The following is a 22,575-nucleotide window of genomic DNA, read 5'->3' as shown; positions in this document are numbered from 1 at the left end:
CTATGGTATTTTCCTTTGTTCAAAAGTAGATTGCACTTATAAAATGTCACTTTCTAATCGGAGATTCTAGCGGCAATTCTTGGTTTTCTGTGGTTTTCATCCACATATAGCATTAAAATGCTGGACAAAACACCAAAAAGCATTTTTACTGTAATAAAGTTGTGAACACAATTTTTGCAAATATTTAAATAACCATTTGAATAATTTGAGCTATAGTTCTATGTTTGATTTCCATACTTTTAGTGGGGTTAGGTTGTTGTGTGCTGTGATGCGTTAAAGTAACACCATCCTACCTATAAATATTCCTGTAGTTCTCTGACAGCCTATACATCTACATTTTCTAACCCCAGGAGATAACTCGTACCCCTCCCCCTTGCCTTTTACGATAAATGACATCCCAACACACTGCATTCATCTACTTCCCATCTCTTGATTATTGTTCTGACGCTCACATCCACACACCTCTGAACAAATGTTGATTCCTGCCAAGTTGCGTTGCTGCCAACAGCCCAAACCCAGTAGTGATTGTAGCGACACTTAGTTGTTCACAAACAGGAAAGCCTCCCCAATGGAAAGAATGGCCTCTCACTTTTGCCTGAGCTGGGAGGAGGAGGCATGGATGAGCAGCTGGGTTACACTGAGGGCTCGTCTTGACTCCTGCTATATTTAGGCCAGGAGAACCTGCACAATGTGCAGATGTTTTTGACTGGTTTTACATTGCTCACTCACTGCTATGTGAAAACATGCCCAGTTTTTTTTTTTTTTTTTGCTCCAGTTCTCTGGATTTTGAGAAGAAGCTCAAGGCTGGAAAATGGACCAGGCCACTGTGGCCAGAGTTTTCATCTCAGAGGTCCAACACCTGATACAAGCCACTGCAGAATTAAATAAGAGATAGATACTTAAAGTACTTGAATGTTTTGCAGTAAATATTGGCCCGATGTGACGTAAATTAAGAAATGAGAAATGATGGGTCTTTTTTGGCCCATCCTCAGCACTGTTTGGGGAGGTTCAAGATCTAGAGAGACTTTTTTTTTTTTTTGTAGAACTTTTAAGTTTAATCTATTTTAACTTGCGCATGACACGGCGTTATAAAAATGCAGTGTTCAAGATGCAAGATGTCCGTCTGGTGCCTTTACATTGAAAAACAATGGAAAAGTAGAACAGTGGAAAATTCATTCTGTGTGAAAAGTCCTTAAAATTTTTAGGTTTGAAATGCTTTTCTTTGTTATTTTGGCATTAATTTGGCTTTTTTTTTTTTTTTTTTGACATTACATTGTATACCAGTAATTGCAACTTTATTTTTCATATTTGCAATGCAGTTTTCCATTATTTGGAAATTACATCTCATAACTCCCTCTTTATCCAATTTTATTTGTTTTTGAAAATTTCAACATGTTTTTTATTGTATTTTTGCATATGCAATTTTCCATTATTTGGGCATTAAGATGATATGAACATCTTGTAATCTCAACTTTAAAAAAATTTGCAATCCAATTGTTCATTATTTGGATATTACATCTTGTAGTTGCAACTTTTTTCACTTTATCTGAAAAAGTGAAGCAGTTGTGATAAGAGATGGCCATACTACGTTCTTGCCTCATGTACACGTAATGGGAGAAAGACTGAATGAGATATGAGTTAAGGACCACGGACAGCTCCACCGTTTGCCCTTCACTTACTTTAGTTTCTGAAGTATGCATACATATGAAATGAGAACAGAACAACTTCAGCTTTGACCTTCCACTCACTCTTTGAGTAATGTGTCCTTTTAAAGATCCTTTTTTTACACTAGGTAAGTTAAAAAGCAAAGAAATGCTCTTTAAAGAACTACACATTCCCTAAGTTTGGAATCAATCCAAGCTTGTAGTAAGTGACTTTAGGACTTCAAGCAACACACTGATCAGAGAAGCACAAATATTGATCTCAATTATGCCAAGATCCCTTCTTTAGAAGAAGAGGCACAGTCTGAAAAACAGTACAAGAAGTATAATCTCATTCCTGCTGCACAAACAAAGAGCCACACGTTTGATAAGGCCACCATACTATAACAGATTTGACAGTGAATGAAATTACAGAACATATTCTGTCTCAACTTCCAGCGGACACTGTAATGTGTGACGTAAAATCCAGAGATGCTGTGGAACACTGATAAAGAACAGATCCGTGTCTTTGTTTGAGGGCCTGAATGTAGGCAATTGGAGCCAGCCATCCTGCTCATTCAGAGACAGTCTGCTTCAGATTTAAACGTGTTACATCTCTCCGCACAATAGCAGATGGGGTTATACTGGAAATAGCATGGCTGAATATGATTCAACATGGATAAATTGGAAATATAGCTGTCATTTTCTAAATAAACATGTCCTGTATATTCATGTAATACTTTTCCTAATGAAAACTTGCCATCATTTTTTTGAACCTTCATGTCATTCTGACCCTGTAATATTTTCTTTCTTTTGTGGATGGCAGAGTATCTACTTTTGTGTTTCACAAAGAAAGAAAATACAGTTATGACATGAGAAGGGAGTAAATTATGACTTTTGAGGGTTTTTTAATTAAGTGGTTGTTCTCTGCTCATTGCTCTCGTTTTTGGTTTAAGCTTGAAGTGATTCGTTAATTTTTTTGGAGATTATTCCTGAGACCTGTTCTCTCATTCGCAGCAAGTGGTGGTTGCTATCCGGGCCGGGGTCAATCCCTCGGGTCACCCCTCCAATGAGAGCAGCATGTGGGACCTCAGCAGCTCCTTCTTCTTTGCAGGGACTGTCATCACCACTATAGGTAACAGCTGTACTCCGTATCAATCCCCTAATTGATTCTTTAATTGATTAGTGACTTTTTGAGCTTCATTATCACTTCATTTAGGTGATGAATTTGGAAAACTTGGGGAAATGTGCTTGGTGAAACGAGTTTAACTCAAGGACTTAAAAGTCAAATAAATAGACCACAACAAGTACACTGCACAATTGATGGGAAAAAAAAAAATCGCAATTAATTAATTGTGAAAGGTGTCAGTTACAACTTTACATTTAGGTGTGCTCCTGTGAGTCTGTCAGCTTCTATTGGATGTGTGGGTCGGTATGATTTTTTTTTTTTTTTTTTTTATAAAAAAACAGTAAAAACAGTAATATTGTTGAATATTATTACAATTTAAAATAACTGTTTTCTATTTTTATATATTGTGGTAATTTATTGCTGTGATGGCAAAGCTACATTGTCAGCAGCCATTACTCCAGTCTTCAGTGTTACGTGATCCTTCAGAAATCATTCTAATATGCTGATTTGGTGCTCAAGATTTTTTTTTTATATATATATATAATGAAAGAACATCTGTGCTGTCGCTGAAACTGTGATGCTGTTGCGTCTTCGTCCATGGATCATTCACCCCTCCACCAGAGGGAGCCATCACCAAAATTCTAGTTCCACTTCCTTTGTCTAGTTCACTTCCTGTATGTAGATATTTAAACAAGTCACTTGAAGGCAAACCTGCAACCTTACCCGGAAAAAGCGTAATGCCTGCTACCGCTGCGGTACGCAGTGAAGGAGACAAGTGGCCGTTTTTTAAAAATAATTTTCAATGGAGGAGTGGCTTCACTATTCTGAATAAACTGCTTTTGTGAGGAAATCATCATTTAATGAATCAGCAACTCATCGTCTAATCTTCAACATGTTTGCTCTTCAGGTTAACATTTGTTTGTATTGATCTATTTTTAGAGTTTACACTGAAAATAATTTGCTGTTTAATAAGAGAAGTCACGGACAGGCGTGACAGGCATGATTCAGTTTCACGGCACTTATAATTCATTTCTATGGTAGCCTATCCGCAAACAGTGATTTAGCTGTAAAGCTGTGAATCAAGGCACATGTGATCCAAGTTAGCAGTTACTCTTTTTCCAATGGTAGAGACACAGACCCTCATATCTCCCAATTTCTGATTTAAACCATGCTCTCAGTAGCCATCTTTGAGAAGTACTGCCAGTTCACCTGCATACCAAGTGTTATAATTACTGCTATCTTGTCTCTTGAGCATGACCCTTTCAATGTTCTCTGGATTACCTTTTTTTGGATTTGGTCGCTGTTGGACTGTCTATTTGGATTTTTTGATTTCTGCCTGGACATTGATTATGGTTACCTGTTTAGTGTTTGGTTTGTATGCTCTGGACTTGTTGATTTGTTTAATAAACTCCAGCAAATGGATTCTAAAACGCCTCCAATAATGGATCCGTTACAGAATATTTCGCTGGACATGAATCCAGCAGGAGATTCACAGCCACCAGTGGCTTTTGCTTATCAGAGCGAGATGCTAAAGGTCTACCAGGAACAGCTAATTGCATTATGGGCTACTAATGAACATCTAACTCCATATATTCAAGCTCTACTGTCAACCAGAACTGAACCGGTAAGGCTGGCTTTAACTGAGTTAGATGGGTCTGCAGCTAAATGTCTTGGTTTTTCACATCAACCTGATGCATACCATAGTCAAACAAGTGTTCTTTCGTCATGTCACTTCTCATAGGCAAAGAGCTGGAGTGTGCGTCTGCTGTCTGGGACAATGATAGTAGTTAATTCACATATTTTGTGCAAATACGAGATGCGTTTGAATATCCAGCCGGTGGGAAAGATGTTTCATTCCAATTATTACACCTATGCCAGGCCAATCCACCGCAGCTGAATATGCCACTAAATTCCGCACATTAGCACCACAGAGCAGATGGAATGGCGTGGCTTTAAAAACAGTTTTCCGTGAGGGATTAAATCCTGTTCTACAAGGGGAACTGGCATGTAAAGACGAAGCCGTCATTCTTTCACAGTACAATTATCTGGCAATCAAGCTTGACGGTTTAATTTGAAACCCACCACTGAGCTGTCCAGTCACGTTTCGCATGAATCTCCCGAACCTATGCAAATAGGGCGAAGAACGCCAGCGCCAATTATTTAACCATCTACAGTATGTTTCTACTGTGGACAACCTGGTCATCAGTGTGTCTCCTGCTCATTAACGACAAGGGTGGAACAACCAAAGCGAGCCTAACCTCATGTTCCCTCAATTTCTCACTACCAGTAAAACATTTTTAACACTAATCAGACCCGTTGTGTCACAGCCCTAGTGGATTCTGGAGCCGCAGTAAATTTGATATATCAGCAACTGGTTCATAAATTCCAACTCCCTACTGTGCAATGCTTTCCACCTTACATATCACGGCAGTTGACAATAAACCCTTCGGGAGGGAAAATCACTCATCAAACGGGTCTGATTAAGCTCCAAATTTGACTTTTCATACTGAGGAACTAATCCTGTTTGTCATCTCCTCACCATTGCATCCCATCATATTGGGGCGTCCTTCGCTGTCAGTGCGTGATCTCATGGAGGCAAGGTGAACTTAAACCCCACCATCCAGTTCCCATGTCTGACTACCAGTGTAAAAAGCCCCAAACTTCAGAAAACTGTCCATATCCCTTAAGAATACCAGGATCTAGCGGAGGTTTTTGGCAGGGAAAAATCAAGCTAGATGAGAACCAGAACAGGAACATACAAAAGTCCATGAAAACGCAAAAGGAAACTAATCGTGAACATAGCATTAACGACTAAAATTAAAAATTGTATGTAAATTATATTAATTAAAATATTTAAATTGCAATTAAAATATCGAGGGAAATAATCAACTCTTGATTTTTGTCCCCTAACCACGTCAAGGATATTTACATATATGAACACTCAGCATTTTATGGATAATTTTTTTTTAGCAAATAATCAGCAGCTGCATTTTTCATTTTGACTTCATCACTAAGGATGTGTAGGAAATTGCATTAATGTTATTTAATAAGCTTGATTAACGAACCTTAACTAATCCTTTCAACAGCTTTGACCGTTCTTGAATACATGTGTAAGACACATTTGAAACCTGCTGGAACGGAGCCAAGATTAAAGAGCAAGCCCCCCTTCATCAAGTCCCCCCCAGTGTCCCTACTTGGGTTGCAAAGTACAAATTGCAATTAAAGAACCGAGCAGGTCTGAGAGCTTGACCTTTTACAGTTGAAAGAGGCCAAGTTCTTGGGGCTGCACATCACATCTTCATGTTTTATGTACATGTTCAAAAGTTTGGGTGCCCTAAAATTTTTGTTTAATGAAATGAATGTAATGTTACAAAAGATTTCTATTTTAAGTAAATGCTGTCCTTTTAAACTTTCTATTCATCAAAGAATCCTGAAAAAAAGTCACGTTTCCACAAAAATATTAAGCAGCACAACTGTTTTCAACATTGATAATGATAAGAAATGTTTGAGTAGTAAATCAGCATATTGGTATGATTTCTGAAGGATCATGACACTGAAGACTGGAGAGATTATGCTGAAAATTCAGCTTTGCCATCAGGAATTATTGATAAATGATATTATTTTACCATTTTTATGGTAAAAAAAAAAAAAAAAGCAGCCTTCTTGAGATGTATTGTGCGTGCGTTCGGACAAAAACATGTTCTTAGATGTGTATGTTTTAACAATTCTGGTAAAAACAGGTTGCTTGGAGTTATTTTTTACATAGTATGGGTCAAAATTATCGATTTTTCTTTTATGCCAAAAATCATTAGGATATTAAGTAAAGATAATTTTCCATTAAGATATTTTGTAAATTTCCTACCGTAAATGTATAAAACCTATATTTTTAACATCCATCAATGGAAAGCTTATTTATTCAGCTTTCAGATGTATAGATCTACATTTCAAAAAATGTATGTGACTGGTTTTGTGGTCCAGGGTCACATTTTATTAATGTTGTTGTATTATTTTGCATGAATCAACATCATCCATAATGTGTTTGTGTCACCCAAAGAAGTAAATCACAGACTTGGCCTTTAAAGCTCCAACTGCTAATATGTTTGCCAATAGGTGACCAAATAATTCAGACTTTTTGCATCACATTCAGTAATAGGCATCAGCACATGTGTGTAGAGTATTTGCCAAAGCTGAAGCCCTCAAAAGACACACTTGTGCTCATTAAGCTCTTTTTGCGTCAGTCTTCCAGTAAGTAGTGCTTCTTCTCTAATAAGGGTGACACGACATTTTGTTCCCTGTGTCAAACTGACTCTTGTTGTGCTCTAAGATGGCACATAACATTAATTTCTTATCAGATTCGAGAACCGATATTATCCTACTTTTAACACATAATTTCCGTCATTTAGGTGTTATGACTCATGAATGGTGCTTTTCAATACCATGAACACATTCATGAGTGATAACACCTAAATGACGGAAATGATGTGTTCATGGTGCTTTTCAATACTGGGACTACAGATACTTTTTGTGTATATTCGTACAAAACCTTTGTACTTTTAGGTACTTTTATTTTCATTGTTATCATTATGATTATTCTTCAGATGAAAACTTGTGGTGTTAAAATAGTCGTAGGTATTCACTATCCAGTAAAAAATTGTACAGTCCATACATTTCTTCAAAAGGACTACTGGAGAACAAATATGACTTGATGCCCTAAGGTAACATGTTTTGATAAACATCATTGTGTTTTTTTTTTTTTTTTTTTAAATAAGCTATTATTTACAAATTCAACAATTTTAAGACTTTGTGACAACTGGTGTGAATACAGATTTAACTTGAGTCGATGTTCAGGGTTGAGAATGTTGACTCGCAGTACAGTATGTTGAACAAAACAAAGTCAGACTGTTTGCATGTGGCAGACAGAACAAACAAGATATATTAAGCAAAGAGAATAAGAGCATATTCATATTTTTTCTATGAAGGTTCTGTTTTCATCATCGATTTATCTTTCATTGATCAAGACACATGCGCTGACATACCACTGCATCAAATCCTGTGGCTCATGTTTTTTTTTACATCTAGTAATCAGATGTAACATCTGTCTTTTTTTACATTTGTTTGCATCGAAGTCATTTGCATAAAAAATGTATAGATATGACACAATTAATATACTATATGTGCATCGGAACAGAGCTGGTTTATGTTTGGCAAACTTGTTTTTTTTAGAGCAGCTATTTTATCAAAATCAATTCAATCAATTGGAAAAAAGAATGGTTTTGGCCCACTGGTCACGAGTTTGTGTTCTTAGGTCTATGACAAATGAATTACTCATTGTTTGTTTCTATTTAAGGTCAGGAAATATGATGTTATCTATCTGAACAATGAAGTGTCTGGCCACATAAATTTTTTGTATAAGGAGAAATAGAAATACTGAAGCCATTAACACGCATTATAAATGTTTATATACTTACATCCTTAAAGTTAATCTGCTGGAAACAAGTATGATATTATCCAACCATGATCATGTGTGCATAATTCTTCCAAAAGGCTGTGTGTAAAGACATTACAGTTATTCGTCTCCATTGTGCCGTGCGTAGTTAAGGATGTCTCGTAGGAAACCATTTTATGTCTCTTTCAAGGTTTTTTGATTTAATTAGATTTAAAAGAGGACTGAGTGCATGTTAATGAGTTTCAAGGAAAAAAGGAAACGTAATTGGATGGAGGCTCTTGCGGAAATGTGCTGTGCTTCACTCAGGGTGGGCCTGTCCAGTGGCTTAGCTTTTTGCTCTTATAATTGCTTAAATTCCTACTGTGGTAGTATTACACACCACAACCACTGGTATTCTTGCTGTATTCTCACATTTTAATATACAAATTGAGTCAAACCTTTTTGAAAAACTAATAGGCCTACATTTAGTTATATTTAGTTCAAAGCTTGTTTGTTTTTTTATGTCTTTGTAAATGCATAATGTAATGCATTTCAGACTTAAAAGGAAATTTCCTAAATGTTACTTTCCCTTCATACTCCTAGAGCAAAATCATAATCTGGGGTTGTAACCAAGGGATTTGGTAGATTTGATTTGAACCAGAGCTTAATAGGTGAAAAAATAATCGAATCGGTTCCATTTCGAGCGAACTTCGACGCTGCGTTATTGCGTCAACGCTATGTGAATGTTGTCCACGTGACCACAGTCTGAATCATGTGTACAAACGCACCAATGTAATTGGTCATGTGATGCTACGCAGTACGTGTTTTGTGTCTATAAAATGGTGCCTGACACTGCATCAGCAGCTTCTTTGTCTTTAGAAGTTGCTTGTCTGTATAATTCGTCACAGTGTCTGTGTTTTAGAGCAGGAGTTTGACTTGAAAATCGAAGAATAAGTGTAGGATATTTGTTCTGCCATGTCCGATATATATTTCTGAGGGTGACAGGCAATAATTTTTGTTGTGTGCATGGGATCAGAGCATGCTAGGTCAGCTCTTGAGGGAGCTGACTGTTCTCACTGCAAACGCTTTTCAGCGAGAAGGCTCCGCTGTCCGCTCCTGACCCCCGAGTGTTACCAGATTCTGGTCTCTCGACTGAGGTCTAATTTCATTGTGGTGTGAACCGCGTCATCTGAACCCAGTTAATTGCCTGGTTGGTTCAGTACTGGAGTTCCTTCAAGAGCATCTCTCAGCAGGACTAACCCCTGCTACCACGAAGGAGTATGTTGTTGCTATTTCGGCTTGCCACATTCACATTGAAGGGGCTTCTGTAAGACGCATGTCTTGGTTTCCCGCATCCTACGAGGTGTCAGAAGGCTCAGGTCTGTCTGCAGACTACGGATTTCTTCACGGGATCTCTATTGTTTTAGAAGTGTTGTCAGGAGCAACCTTTAGAGATGGCCTCAGAGAAGCTTCTGACTCTTAAGGTTGCTCTCTTGATACCTGTAACTTCTTTTAATAGATTTACAGGCCCTCTCAATTTTCTGAATTATTGGTTTGACTCAAGACAATGGTCAACAAAATATCTTACAAGCTTTAGAAAACTGTTTCAGGAAGCACGTAATACCCCAGCTAATACAAATTAGTTCTTTACATTCCCATTAAGTTATGAAAACATTGTTTCTGAATGTTCTTTTAACGTTCAAAACGGCCAGTTTTTAAAAAATGTTTTTAAAATGTTTTTTTTTTTCTTGATTCTTGGCGTTAAGGTAATGTATTTTCTAGTTCATCACTTTGCAAGTATTATGGGAAAGTTACCTTTGAATGTTCTGTTTTTAAATCACTACTTTTTTTTCAGATAATTCATTTAAAAAACATTAGACTAACATCCAATTAAAATGTTTCAGAAAAACGCTTCATGAATGTGTAAATACAATTTTGGTGCTAATGTTTTAGAGCGTTATTAAAGACCAGATAACTTTGAACAAACATTCTTCCAGTAACATCAATAGAATGTTTGTTCAAAGTTATCTGGTCTTTAATAACACTCTCAAAACATTAGCACCAAAATGTTATTTACACATCATTCATGAAGCGTTTTTCTGAAACATAACTTTGAGAGAACCTTACTAGAACGTTAGCCAGAGTTCTGAGATCATATCCTGTTAGCTGGGACGTGCATGTTTTGGCAGATCATTCCTACACATAATGTCTGGGACTTCTCTTTCTGCAGGGTTTGGAAATGTCTCTCCACACACAAAAGGAGGCAGGATCTTTTGCATTATCTACGCACTTCTGGGGATCCCACTCTTTGGCTTCCTTTTGGCAGGAGTGGGCGATCAACTGGGAACAATATTTGGCAAAGGAATCGCCAAAGTTGAAAAGATGTTTGTGGTGAGATTAAATTAAGCTAAAATCATGCACCAAAAACTAGCAAAATTGCTCACAGGATTTATACCATTAATGCACTTTATAATCTAGAATTCATTATAATCATTTTACTTGTACAGCAGTTTCTAGAATCATACATCTATACTAACTTGTTTCCAGAATTGTTTTTATATTACGGAATGAATGAAAAACATTTTTAAGGTTTTTTTTTTTTTACATGTTGACCTGAACAATGTAAATAGCTATTCAAGTTAAAACAACAGATTAGACCAATTATGTGAAATATTTATAAATACTTGGTGTAATAACCACCATGGCAAGTCAAAAGATTACATCTAAACAATATTATTATATAATTTATTTAGAAAAAAAAAAAGGCTGTGCACCTCAAATCCCTTCAATCAGAAATGCAGTATATTTTCTTCGCTCAATAAATCCCCTGCAGCTATAAAATAGTGATTGTTTTGTAGAAATGCTTGCTTACTACTAATAGCCTTGTCTGGTGCTGCAGAACATTCGGCCACTGTAATGATTCGCTATAATAACTTAAGTGCCTCTGGTGGCCATCTTGTTTACACTCGTTGCACATACACACTGTCCTTTTCTGCAGAGCTGTTGTGTTTTGGCACAGCAACAATTTGGAACATTGATGTGTACAATGAAGACCACAGTACAGAATTTTTTTGTCAGAAGTCAATGCAGCATAGTGAATTATGTATTGCTGCTGGTGCACTCATTCTTTTGTGTGCCCCATAATAAACACAATTTCTTAAAGGCTGAAAGAAAAAATGTTAACACTTTACAATACGGGTGCACCAATATGCATTAATTCATGCTTAATGCACAGATAACAATGTGTTAATTAGGGATGGGAATAATAGGTATGAAAATTTAATATCACGATTATAGTGGCCAAAATTATCGTGATTATCAATACTATCACGGTTTTGTTCAAACAAAATGTGTGATGAATGTGTTCAAAATTAACTGATGCTCACATTGAAAGCATTTCAACAAGTTTTATATTTGAAAATCAACAAACAACAAATAAAACAAGCAGCTCTATGCACTTTTTTTAAGCAAGATTCTATTCTGTGGCATTTCCTTTCTTATAATGACCGTCGTCATAGCAAAATGACGTTAAAAAAACAACAACATTGCACGCTGCGCCTGCGTCAGACTGCTGCTGGCTGGACATGATTTACAGTGAGTTATTCAAATCGCGATAATCAAACACGGTTTTAATGATAATTACATTTTAGACGATAATACTAACCGTCCGTACATTTTATCGTGGTTTATCGTGAAACCGGTAATCGTCCCATCCCTAGTGTTAATGTGTTACTCATGAAGAACTAAACCATTAATTAATGATTACTGCATTAGTAACTAATACAGATTCTATGGTTAATATATTAAGCAATATATTAATTGTTATTAATTAAAAATGTCATAATGTATTAATTTCTTAATAACATATTTTATTAACTAAGTGTAAAATGCGTTAATTACCACAATTGGTCCAAGCAGCGTACTTCAATTTCCAGTTGTCTGCTTTAATTATTAACTAATGATTTGCAAATGTATCATGTTATGACTTGTTGAGGCACATGACTTTTAACTAATTGTTAAGTAATATGTCATTTATGGGTTTTGACCGTTTGTACATGCAGTGAATGTAATGTCAAAGAATGTGTTTGAATGATAAGTAAGTCGGGCTGCACACAAATATCAGCACACCAGAATCTGAACTCCTGACCGCTGTTACACTGTGTTTAAACTGGCCAAGAACAGCTGTCTACACTGGACAAGACCGACCATTGCAAGTCCATGTGTCCTTCGTAACAGAACTAGCACAAGAGCTCGGAGTACTTCAGAAATAGAGTTTGGCATCAGTTTACTGTCGGGGTTTTGACGTGTAGCGTCGTGCCACATCCAGTGTAGTATTACTAATTATAATGTGTACTATTGTCTTTGTCCAGTCTAGACACAGTTTTATGAAATAGCAGTGCTCGACCGCATGTTCTCAGTGCACGACCTCAAGCTTAACCTGACATATTACTCAGTGAAATCTTGGTTGTAGATGGTTGGAAATTAAAATCATGGCTTAGTGTGGATGTCGAAACCAAAATGACATATTACTTAAAAGTTAGTTAGTCATGTGCCTCAACAAGTAAAGTCATAATATAATGATACATTTTCAAATCATTAGTTAATGATTAATTAAAGCAGACAATTAAAAGTTGAAGTACATTGCTTCAACCCATTGTGGTAATTAGTGCATTAATTTACACTTAGTTAATAAAATGTTAAGGAATTAATACATTGACACATTTAATTAATAACAATTCATGTATTACTTAATCTATTAATCATTTAGAATATTTATTAGTTACTAATGCAGTAATCATTAATTAATGGTTTAGTTCTTCATGAGTCATACATTAACACATGATTATCTGTGCATTAGTTAAGCATGAATTAATGCATATTAGTGCACCTGTATTGTAAAGTGTTACCGAGAAAATATATTTTTTTCTAAGGGCAAGTGTTACCCTTAGTCACAAACTTAAATACAGTTTGTGACTGTATTTCACAAACTCTACTTAATGAATTTGCTTGTTAAGTGCAGCTTTCTGTCCTGTGATGACATATCACATTTTATAGCCTTGTAATATAGTTACATCAAGAATCCTCATACATTATGCTGCTTGGTTGCAGCCTTTGATTGGACAAAACATACTGTTTAGTGCAGTATGAGTCATCAGTTGCCTTCATCCATTCTTTATGATCTATATTTTGGTCCTGTTCCTATTTTTGCACATTTTAAATGTTTATATCTGCTTAAAAAAATGCAACCTTTTGTGGTACCATCTAGGTGTACTCAAAGCTAACACAAATTGACTTGTGGCCATAAAGCTATAATTTTGAGGGGGTCTTTAAACTAGTGATTGGCCAGTTTTTGAGCCAGGCTGATCATTCATCCTACAGTATATTTGGCTTGAGATTATCGGCACGCAGTAACTGTACATGCTTGGCTAATTAATGTATATTAATCCACTCTATTAATAAAGCCTGATATAAATATTAATAGCGCTTAATAATTTCTAAAAAAAAAAAATTGTGAATTGAGTAAATGTGTAAAACAAAAATGTTAATTTAATTCAAACATATGATTCAACTGCAACTTTTATCAGAAAATAGACATCATTATGCCATTACACAAGATCAATTATCTAGATTAAGTATTTTACAGATGAACATTTCTAATTCACAATTATTTCTTTTAAGATTGGATTACATTTTAAAATTGCCCGATATTTCCAGGTTTTTCATGTGTGGGATGTATGAAATGACAGATAACAGTGTGAAATGTCATTGGAAGTTGATTTATCATTTTCATAAATTTTTTCATAAATCTATTTGTTTGTAATTTTTATTTCTTATTTATTTTTCTTTTGCATGTTCAAAAGTTTGGGGTTTGTATGTTTTAGTTTTTTTGAAAGAAATTTATTGTTTTTATTTAACAAAGGATGCATTAAATTGATCAAAAGTAATGGTAAAGACATTTACATTGTTACAAAAGATTTTATATTTTAATATCAAGCAACTGATCATGTGACACGGAATAGTAATGATGATAAAAAAAAATCAGCAATAAATTACATTTTAAATAAAACATTTAAAAATAAAAAAGTATTACAGTCTATACTGTGTTTTTAGTCGTATAAATGCATCCTTGTTGAGCAAAAGAGACTTTAAAAAACATTATAAAATCATACCGATCCCAAACTTTTGAATGGTGTGCTTCTCTGTCTCATGTGTGACGGTCTAGATGCCAGACATTGCATGAGAATGAATGTTTTCAGACGGTTTCTGGTTAAGTATTGTGGACCGCTGTCAACAGTGATGAGCTTTAATTGTCTTTTCCACCCGTCATTCTCAACCTCCCTTCGCATCCGCTTTTCCTCTCAGAAATGGAACGTGAGCCAAACTAAAATCCGTGTGACATCCACAGTCCTGTTCATCCTGTTTGGGTGCCTGCTGTTTGTGGCCCTCCCCGCTCTCATCTTCCAACACATTGAAGGCTGGAGCGCTCTGGAGGCCATCTATTTTGTCGTCATCACTTTAACCACTATTGGATTTGGAGACTTTGTGGCAGGTGAAAGAAGTCACTACTTTGCTCCTTCAGTCTCAATTTCAAGCACTTGTGTTAGTTTCGGACAACAACTCAAACTGAAGTAGTCGAGTGTATTCATGAGTTCGGTGGGTTGATGCGTGTTCATTTATCTCATTCAGGAGGCTCTGAGATTGAGTATCTGGACTATTATAAGCCCTTGGTGTGGTTCTGGATCCTGGTGGGTCTTGCCTACTTCGCTGCAGTTCTCAGTATGATTGGAGACTGGCTCCGGGTCATCTCCAAGAAAACCAAAGAGGAGGTATGTGCTTATCGATATGCTTTCACGCAACACCAGGGTAAGAGCGGCACTTCTGTTCCACACTTTTCAAGCACAAATTTGAATTTCAGAATTTCAGCTCCCTCTCAGTGTAAATTTGAATTGGTTATGAACCACAGGATGTTGAATTTGGATATATATAGAAAGGAAATTTACTGTATTGCACTTTAACACAGACACACAGCAGAAGAGTTTTATTTGTCTGGGCTAGAACAGATGGTGTATATAAAATCTCTACCATGTAAGCCTGTTAAGTATGGACATATAGTATAAATATCAATACTTTTGATAGTGATGGTGTATTGGAAGGATCAGTATCATATACAAATATTGATTCTAAGTGTTAGTAAATATGACTAGTTTAACCATGTGGTTGTTACGATGTGAATAAAATAATTATTAACTATATTATACAATAGTTGTTGAGAACAAAAAATACAAAAATAGACAAATAGAAATCTGATAATCTGCAGTTTTAGCCTACACTGGTGTTAAAACTGAAGACTTTTAAAAAAAACAATGGCTATATTATCATTAGAAAAAAAAAGTGTTATGTATGGTATCCATTTCAGTGATATTAATAATCTTTTATTTATATAATCACCTTTTTTGGAAATACATATGCTGAGAAAACATGTTTAGTAATAAACTACTGTTCAAATGTTTGGGGGTACGTAAGGTTTTTATTTTTTAAGAAAATAATACTTTGTTCAAAAGAACAGCATTTATTAGTAACTTTACAAGTGTCTTAACTGTCACTTTGGAATACATCTATTCAACAGAGAATCCTCCTTTTAAGCAGTACAACCTTTTTCCAACGTTGATGATAATAAGAAATATTTCTTGAGCACCAAACCAGAATATTTTACTCAAATAAATGCAGCCTTGGTTAGTACGCATAAGAAACTTCAGAAAGCCTTTATGTATAATGCATTATAAAAGTGTAAAAGTGAAGTATTTTTAATGCAAGTATTTATAATGTAACACCTTTAGAAAGTAGAAAGGCAAACAATCAATTTCAGAATCCGCAAATATTATAATGCACTTTAACTTTGGTTACAATTATTTATGAAAAGATATAATGCATTATAGCGTACATACGAATACCTTTATAATGCATTATACATAAGGGCTTTAGGTAAAGTGTTGCCAAAACTTCTTTCAATTATGCATTCTGTTTGCAACCTAAATTCCAATTCAGAAATGAAATGTGGATGAGGGTATGCAGTTCAAACATAAACGCTGAATGACACACAACCCTGGACTGTACTTACTAATATTTGCCAAGTAGTTACACCATAACGTTTTCCATCACAACTGTACCCTGCAAAACTCTGTACAGTTGATTTAATGTCTCCTGAGCTGTATTTCAACACAATATGAAAGAGTAATTTGACGTTATTGCTTGTATAGCGTTTCTATAATGATTATGTGTTTTATGAGGCCTGCATGAAATCTTCAAGGTTATGTCGCGGAGTTCATAGTGTGTTATCGTGGCTTTGTTTGCCATGTAGTTCACAGCAGAAAGTTCCAATGTGTCGGGGGCCAATCACAGATCAGCGCTGTGTTTAGATTTAATTTACTCTAGTGTATAACGAATGAGCTTCAGCCTGGAGAATGATGTGCTTGGGTTAGCCGGAACAGAAGGTTTGCTCTGAAACGCATAATGAGACATTTTCTCTCGGCATCTTGTGCTTTTCTGATGCGATCATAAAAGTGCAGATTTCTGACGTTATACTCTAGCATCACAAAGGACATAATTAGTTTTATGTTTAGGAGCTGGGATTTGTCCTTTACAAGAACATGTACGGAAAGTCTCACAAAAAGCAGAATGTAGGCCTCAGTATTATTCAGCCCTGTGTGAAGCAGCAGAAAACTGTAAATCTGAACCTGAAAATGTTTTATACTGAGGTCCATTATCACACCTTACTGGAAATAGAGGAGAAGGCAAATGCAGTGCAGGATTAATGTGAATGAAAGGTCTGAATGACCCAGTTCTGCTGATTCTTATCCATAATACATCACCTGTCAGGGTTTCTTACTGTAAATGCTGTAAAGGTGTTGTGTATACACTATACAGCACACACACTTATTTTTTTTCTGCATCAGGAATAATCATCTCAAATTATAACTTTTCAAGAGTCCTGTGACCAACTTCCCATCTAATGACCTCATTAGAGAGGAAAGCAAATGTTCCTTGTTTACTTGTATCAGATTTTCTCAGTGGTGTTACTCTTTTATTAGTTTTCTTCCTACTACAACTTCTGTTTTGAGATGCAATTTGTCTTGACATTGTCTTGGCTTATAGTGAACCATTTCTTCCTGAATAAATTAAAGTGGTAAGTTATAATATATTTTAAGGGGCTTTAACAGTGCATCCGGAGAATCTCAAGCACAAGGCTGAAAACATTAGAGACTATTAGTCTTACACTGTGCAATTTTTGTGTAACTGTACTATGTTTTAGAGGTTTGGTAGGAATGGATTGATCCTTAATTTGGAGTGCATTAACAGCCAGACAGTTACACTGTAGGATGCTTTAAATTGATCCAAATATACTGTAAAGACATATATAATGTAACAAATGACTATTTGTATTCTTAAAAAATGCTGTATTCAAACGCTCTGTCCGTGTGCAGAATTGGCAGCTTATGCATTCAAGCAGTCTTTGTGTTTTTCCATTTTTAAAACCAATATTTGACTTGAACGTGTACAGTGACCTGCAAATCCTTCAGCAACTGAAAAAGACACTGCACTTCTGTTTTCACACTTTATTAGGCAGCACAATCATTTTGAACTATGATAATCATAATCATAATAATTATACTATTATGGGTTATGCAAGTACCAAATCAGCATATTATATGATTTCTTATATATTATATTATTTTGGCTGCTGAAAATGGGACTTCATTCATCAGTTTTCTTGTATTTTGAAATATTACCCTTTAAAATAATGTTTCATGTTTTCTATTTAAAATGTATATGAAATGTAAGATTTTATATTTGTATTCCTGTTATGTCAAAGCTGAATTCACAGCATTATTGCTCCAATCTTCAGTGTCACTTGATCTTTCAGAAATCATATGAATATGCTGATGTGCTGCTCAAGAAACATTTTTAGTAGTAACATTATAGTGTTGTAAATGTTTGAAAGAGTTGTGCTGCTTAGCAATTTTGTGGAAACCTTGATATAAAAAAAAATCTTTGATGAATAGAAAGATTATTTGGCAGAATTTAGTCTTTACAGTCTTTTTTGCTGAATCTGATGCTTCCTTGCTGTACACAAGTATTAGTTTCTGTTACAACAATATACATGGTATATATTACAGTAAATACACAAATATTGGAAAGAGTAATCCCAAAAATAATACAAATTTGTAGTTTGAACAACATGCCAATCTATTGTTACACCAGATGTGGCCCGGATCTGGGCCGGCACTGTTGCTGTCTGGAATAAATTGCACAAATGTTTTTAAGTATCACATGATAAGCCCAATAACTATGGCTATAACTATAGCTATGGATTGGGATGAGGGGGTTCTAAATATCTATAGCACGTCGGCACACTGTGGTTGAGTTGCACAGTCTTATAGCACCAGGCCCGAATGACTTTCTTCAACACTCCCAGCTGCACTGACGCTGAGTCAGCCCACATGCCTCTAATTCCCTCGAGCTGAAACATTTTCACAGACAACAGGTTTTTGAAGTTCTGATTTACACCTCCTAAATGCTTCTAAACACACATGACAGTCGACTGCGTTTGGTCCCACTGACAATTCCTTGTGTTCCAGGTGGGAGAGTTCCGCGCTCACGCTGCAGAATGGACGGCTAACGTGTCGGCGGAATTCAAAGAGACGCGGCGCCGCCTGAGCGTGGAAGTTTACGACAAGTTTCAGCGGGCAGCGTACATCAAGCGCAAGCTGTCGTCGGAGCTGGGACAAAATCCAGGTCAGGACATGATGCCATGCAGGAGGACCCTGTCCGTGAACTTTACAGATGAACTAGAGAAAGAAGGTCTCCCGACCCTGACCAAAAATGGCAGCCTGTACCTGAACGGTCTTACCCCGGACTGCCACGATCACGGCGAGATCTCCATCATTGAACATCTCAAATGCTAAAACACAGATAAAGAAAGAACAGGAAGACACATTTGTGTCTACATCTATGTTTGATCACTAAGCTATATCTTTTCTGGATGTATATGGATGTGCGGACTTTATGCCTTGAGCCAGTGAAATGATCCTGTGGAATGAAGATGAAGTGTGTGTTCTTGAGCAGAACAGGACAACAGCTTTTACTTTCCAATTAATCATATTTGTGCCTTATAGACTTCCCAGAAGCTGCTACTCTGATACAGTACGTACAATTGAAATGTATTGTTATTTTAGAGGATGAACCACCAATCTTGTCCAAACACTGACAAAATGATTTGTTTTATGGATGCGTATCGCAAACCCAGCATGTGTAAGCATTTGTTAATAAACTATTACAGGGTATCGGGCAAGAATGGTTGAGCGTTTATGATACTGACACAGATGTGATTGGTGGCTCACCAGTTGTTTATATCTTGATTTTTAAAAAATCTACATTCACATTCTGTTTGAGAGCAATTGTGACCGAAAATACACTAAACAGTGTTGGAGTCGAAGCATCTCACATTGTTTTATTGTATCATTTTTAATGTGATGTGCACCAATAGCATGATTCTGTAAGCAAATACAATTTTTCTGATAGAACTGGTCGTAAGTGGATATACGGCCACAGCATTGATCATTCATCATTCGTTGACTGATGAATAAAGTTGTGTGGTAATGCAATGTATAAATATATTTCTAGCAATTTAACATGGCTTTATATATTGCCTTTAGCCTGCACATGATTAAAAAACAAAAATTACAATTCTGTTATAATTTACTCACCCGTCATGTCGTTCCCAACCTGTATGGTTTTCTTAGTGTAACTCAAAAGGGGACATTTTAAAGAATGTTGGAAATTAACTGAAAATCTTAATGTGATTTATGAATAAATCATTAATTTGAGTTAAATCTTCTTGGTAAATCAGTTTAAGATTCAATCATAAAAGTAGTTCCAGACTTTTGATTGAATCTGAAACCGATTTACCAAGAAGATTCAACTCAAATTAAGGATTTATTCATGAGGGTGATTAAATGATGACAGAATTTGGATTTTGTTTTGTTTTTTGGGATAAATTTTCTCTCATAAATTTTCAAACTCATATGATTTGAAGCCAAATGTAACGACTGTGGAAACCAGTAAACAGAGGAATGGCCAAAGAGAAATGTGATTTTAGAAAAAAAGCTATGACTTTTCAGACTGTTCAGTTATAATCTATTTTGTCATTACAGAATTATTCTATTATACATTATTCTAAATTACAGAATGACCATGAATGTTCTGTCAAATCCATGTAGGCTTTGTGTCAATGCTGAGTGGATAATATACCATAATGATAGATAAGCATAAGACAACCTACAGTAGACTGACTGAGAGAAAAGAAAACTCATCAGGGTTTTTTTATTTATTATTATTGTAAAAGTTTTTTATTTTTTTACACTGGCATCAACTGAAACATACAGTAGCCTGTGGCATTTCCTCATAGTGTATTGTGAGGTTAGCAGTGATTGGTATGAATGGAAAGATTTTCAACACCAGCTAAATATCCAATTCATTACACTTTTTCGATGTAAAAATGAGGTTTATTCAAACAAGATATGCATTTCAGTGTGATGATATTTTCTGGATTAAGAACACTGAGAAACTGTAAAATCAAAAGTATTTTTCACAATCTTCTTGCCTAGATTTGAACACTTGTCAGCTGATTGTCAAACGAACAGTGCCATACTAACTGTAGTAACAGTTTATCTTGCCTTTGCTCTGTCTTCAACATTTAAACTGAAAACTGCTAGAAGTCATGGTTGTTAAGCTTGGATCTTTCTTGTTATGCTAATAGCTTTGTATTATTATTATTTTTTCAACAGCATTTTTATGAGCCTGATTTGTGATGTTTCTACACAGTTTTGCATCTCAGTGCTTTGCTTTTAAATGAGCAGAATAAACAAACCGATATTCTTTATTCTTCTGGAGATTGATTTGTTTAATGTCTAATAGAATTGCAACTTGCCAATATTTTTAGAAAATTCTATTGTTCCTGAATTGAAGACCTTTAAATCAGGCCTTTGTGGGAAACTAGGCCCTTGGATCGAAAGAGCGATGCTACCGTAAACATGTGCCACATATACACTGATTAATATGCTCTCAGTCTTCTCCCATAACTCTGCCGCTGATACAGTCGGAAGCTGACGGTAAATCTTGCCGTCATCAAGAGCCAATCAGGACTGTGCACTTCAAGCATGAGCAGATGTTATGTAAGCACGTCTGAGCATCCAAAGAAAACAAGAGCCGCAGTGTGAAAGAACATTTCCACTCATTAAATCCTCCTGCTATTCCACTGGTCTCATCGGGGTCAATCGGCAGAGGACATCCCGAACAAAAACAACACCAGACTTTATATCTGTAAACACAACCTGTGTGACCTCAAATTCAACTTACTGATCTATCTATCTATCTATCTATCTATCTATCTATCTATCTATCTATCTATCTATCTATCTATCTATCTATCTATCTATCTATCTATCTATCTATCTATCTATCTATCTATCTATCTATCTATCTATCTATCTGTCCCGTCCGTCCGTCTGTCTGTCTGTCTGTCCTTCCGTCTAGACCACATCATTTTACTTTTGGGTTTATTCGAACAATATAATTTATATCGTGTAACAGGGACAATATTTGATGAAGACTGAATGTTGAGATAAATTTGTAGCTAAATATTAAACTGAACACGTGTTTGTTCTCATTTATAATTCAGCATGGGAAGCAGCCTAAATGTCATAATATATTATTTATTAAACACTGGCTGTTCCCATAAAGGATTTTTTTTTTTTTTACATGCACACTTATATAAGGCTAGTAAAATCAGAACTGTTCATAACGTCTTTACCACCAATATTTTATATTATTTATCAAGTATTTTATTTTATTTCAATTGATACATCTCTGTTTGGCCAGAGGAGACTCATTGTGATTTACATATTTTTTGGCTCTGGAAGTTAGCGTACTACATAGCAAATTTTAATTGCTGGCTTCTTACACAACGTTGTTCTCTGTACCTTCTACCTTTTGTTAACTGGTCTGTTCTGCTTCTGTTGTACTGCTCTATTTTTAACTGTTACCATGGTGAATTTGCTGACAAAAAAAGGAGCAGTCTTGGGTCATGTCATGAGGTTGGGAGAACTTTTATTTACAAGATTTTAATAAGATGTAAGCAGCACCACAAATTAATTATCTAGGGCTAAAAATATTTCAAATTATATTTATATATTTAAAAAAAAAATTATGCAGTTTTGATGCATTTTCCCTAGCCAAACCTCTGCACACTGCAAAAAGCCTCTTGAGTTTAAAGTGTGGATATTTCTATGCAGCATCGGTGGGACGCCTCAGAGGGCTTCTCT

The 22,575-nt window shown here is 35.7% G+C and overlaps 1 protein-coding gene across 5 annotated transcripts in view; it reads left to right on the top strand.

The window, feature by feature from the left end:
- Positions 1 to 21,134, top strand: part of kcnk2a (potassium channel, subfamily K, member 2a) — a 31,451-nt gene extending 10,317 nt beyond the window's left edge. For 3 of the 5 annotated variants that reach the window (XM_079632914.1, XM_079632912.1, XM_079632911.1), the window contains 5 exons: positions 2,658 to 2,775; positions 10,425 to 10,585; positions 14,558 to 14,744; positions 14,882 to 15,021; positions 18,832 to 21,134. In XM_079632914.1, coding sequence (XP_079489040.1) covers positions 2,658 to 2,775; positions 10,425 to 10,585; positions 14,558 to 14,744; positions 14,882 to 15,021; positions 18,832 to 19,158 — 933 coding nt within the window. In that variant the 3' untranslated portion in view covers positions 19,159 to 21,134. The remainder of the gene's footprint in view (positions 1 to 2,657; positions 2,776 to 10,424; positions 10,586 to 14,557; positions 14,745 to 14,881; positions 15,022 to 18,831) is intronic. The other 2 variants (XM_079632915.1, XM_079632913.1) reach the window with 1 other exon arrangement.
- Positions 21,135 to 22,575: the final 1,441 nt, after the last annotated feature.

Source organism: Phoxinus phoxinus (genome assembly GCF_949152265.1).
Source record: "Phoxinus phoxinus genome assembly, chromosome: 13".
Classification (NCBI taxonomy): Eukaryota; Metazoa; Chordata; class Actinopteri; order Cypriniformes; family Leuciscidae; genus Phoxinus; species Phoxinus phoxinus.
The sequence above is the reverse complement of the archived record's forward strand: the minus strand, read 5'-3'. Positions and strand labels throughout refer to the sequence as shown.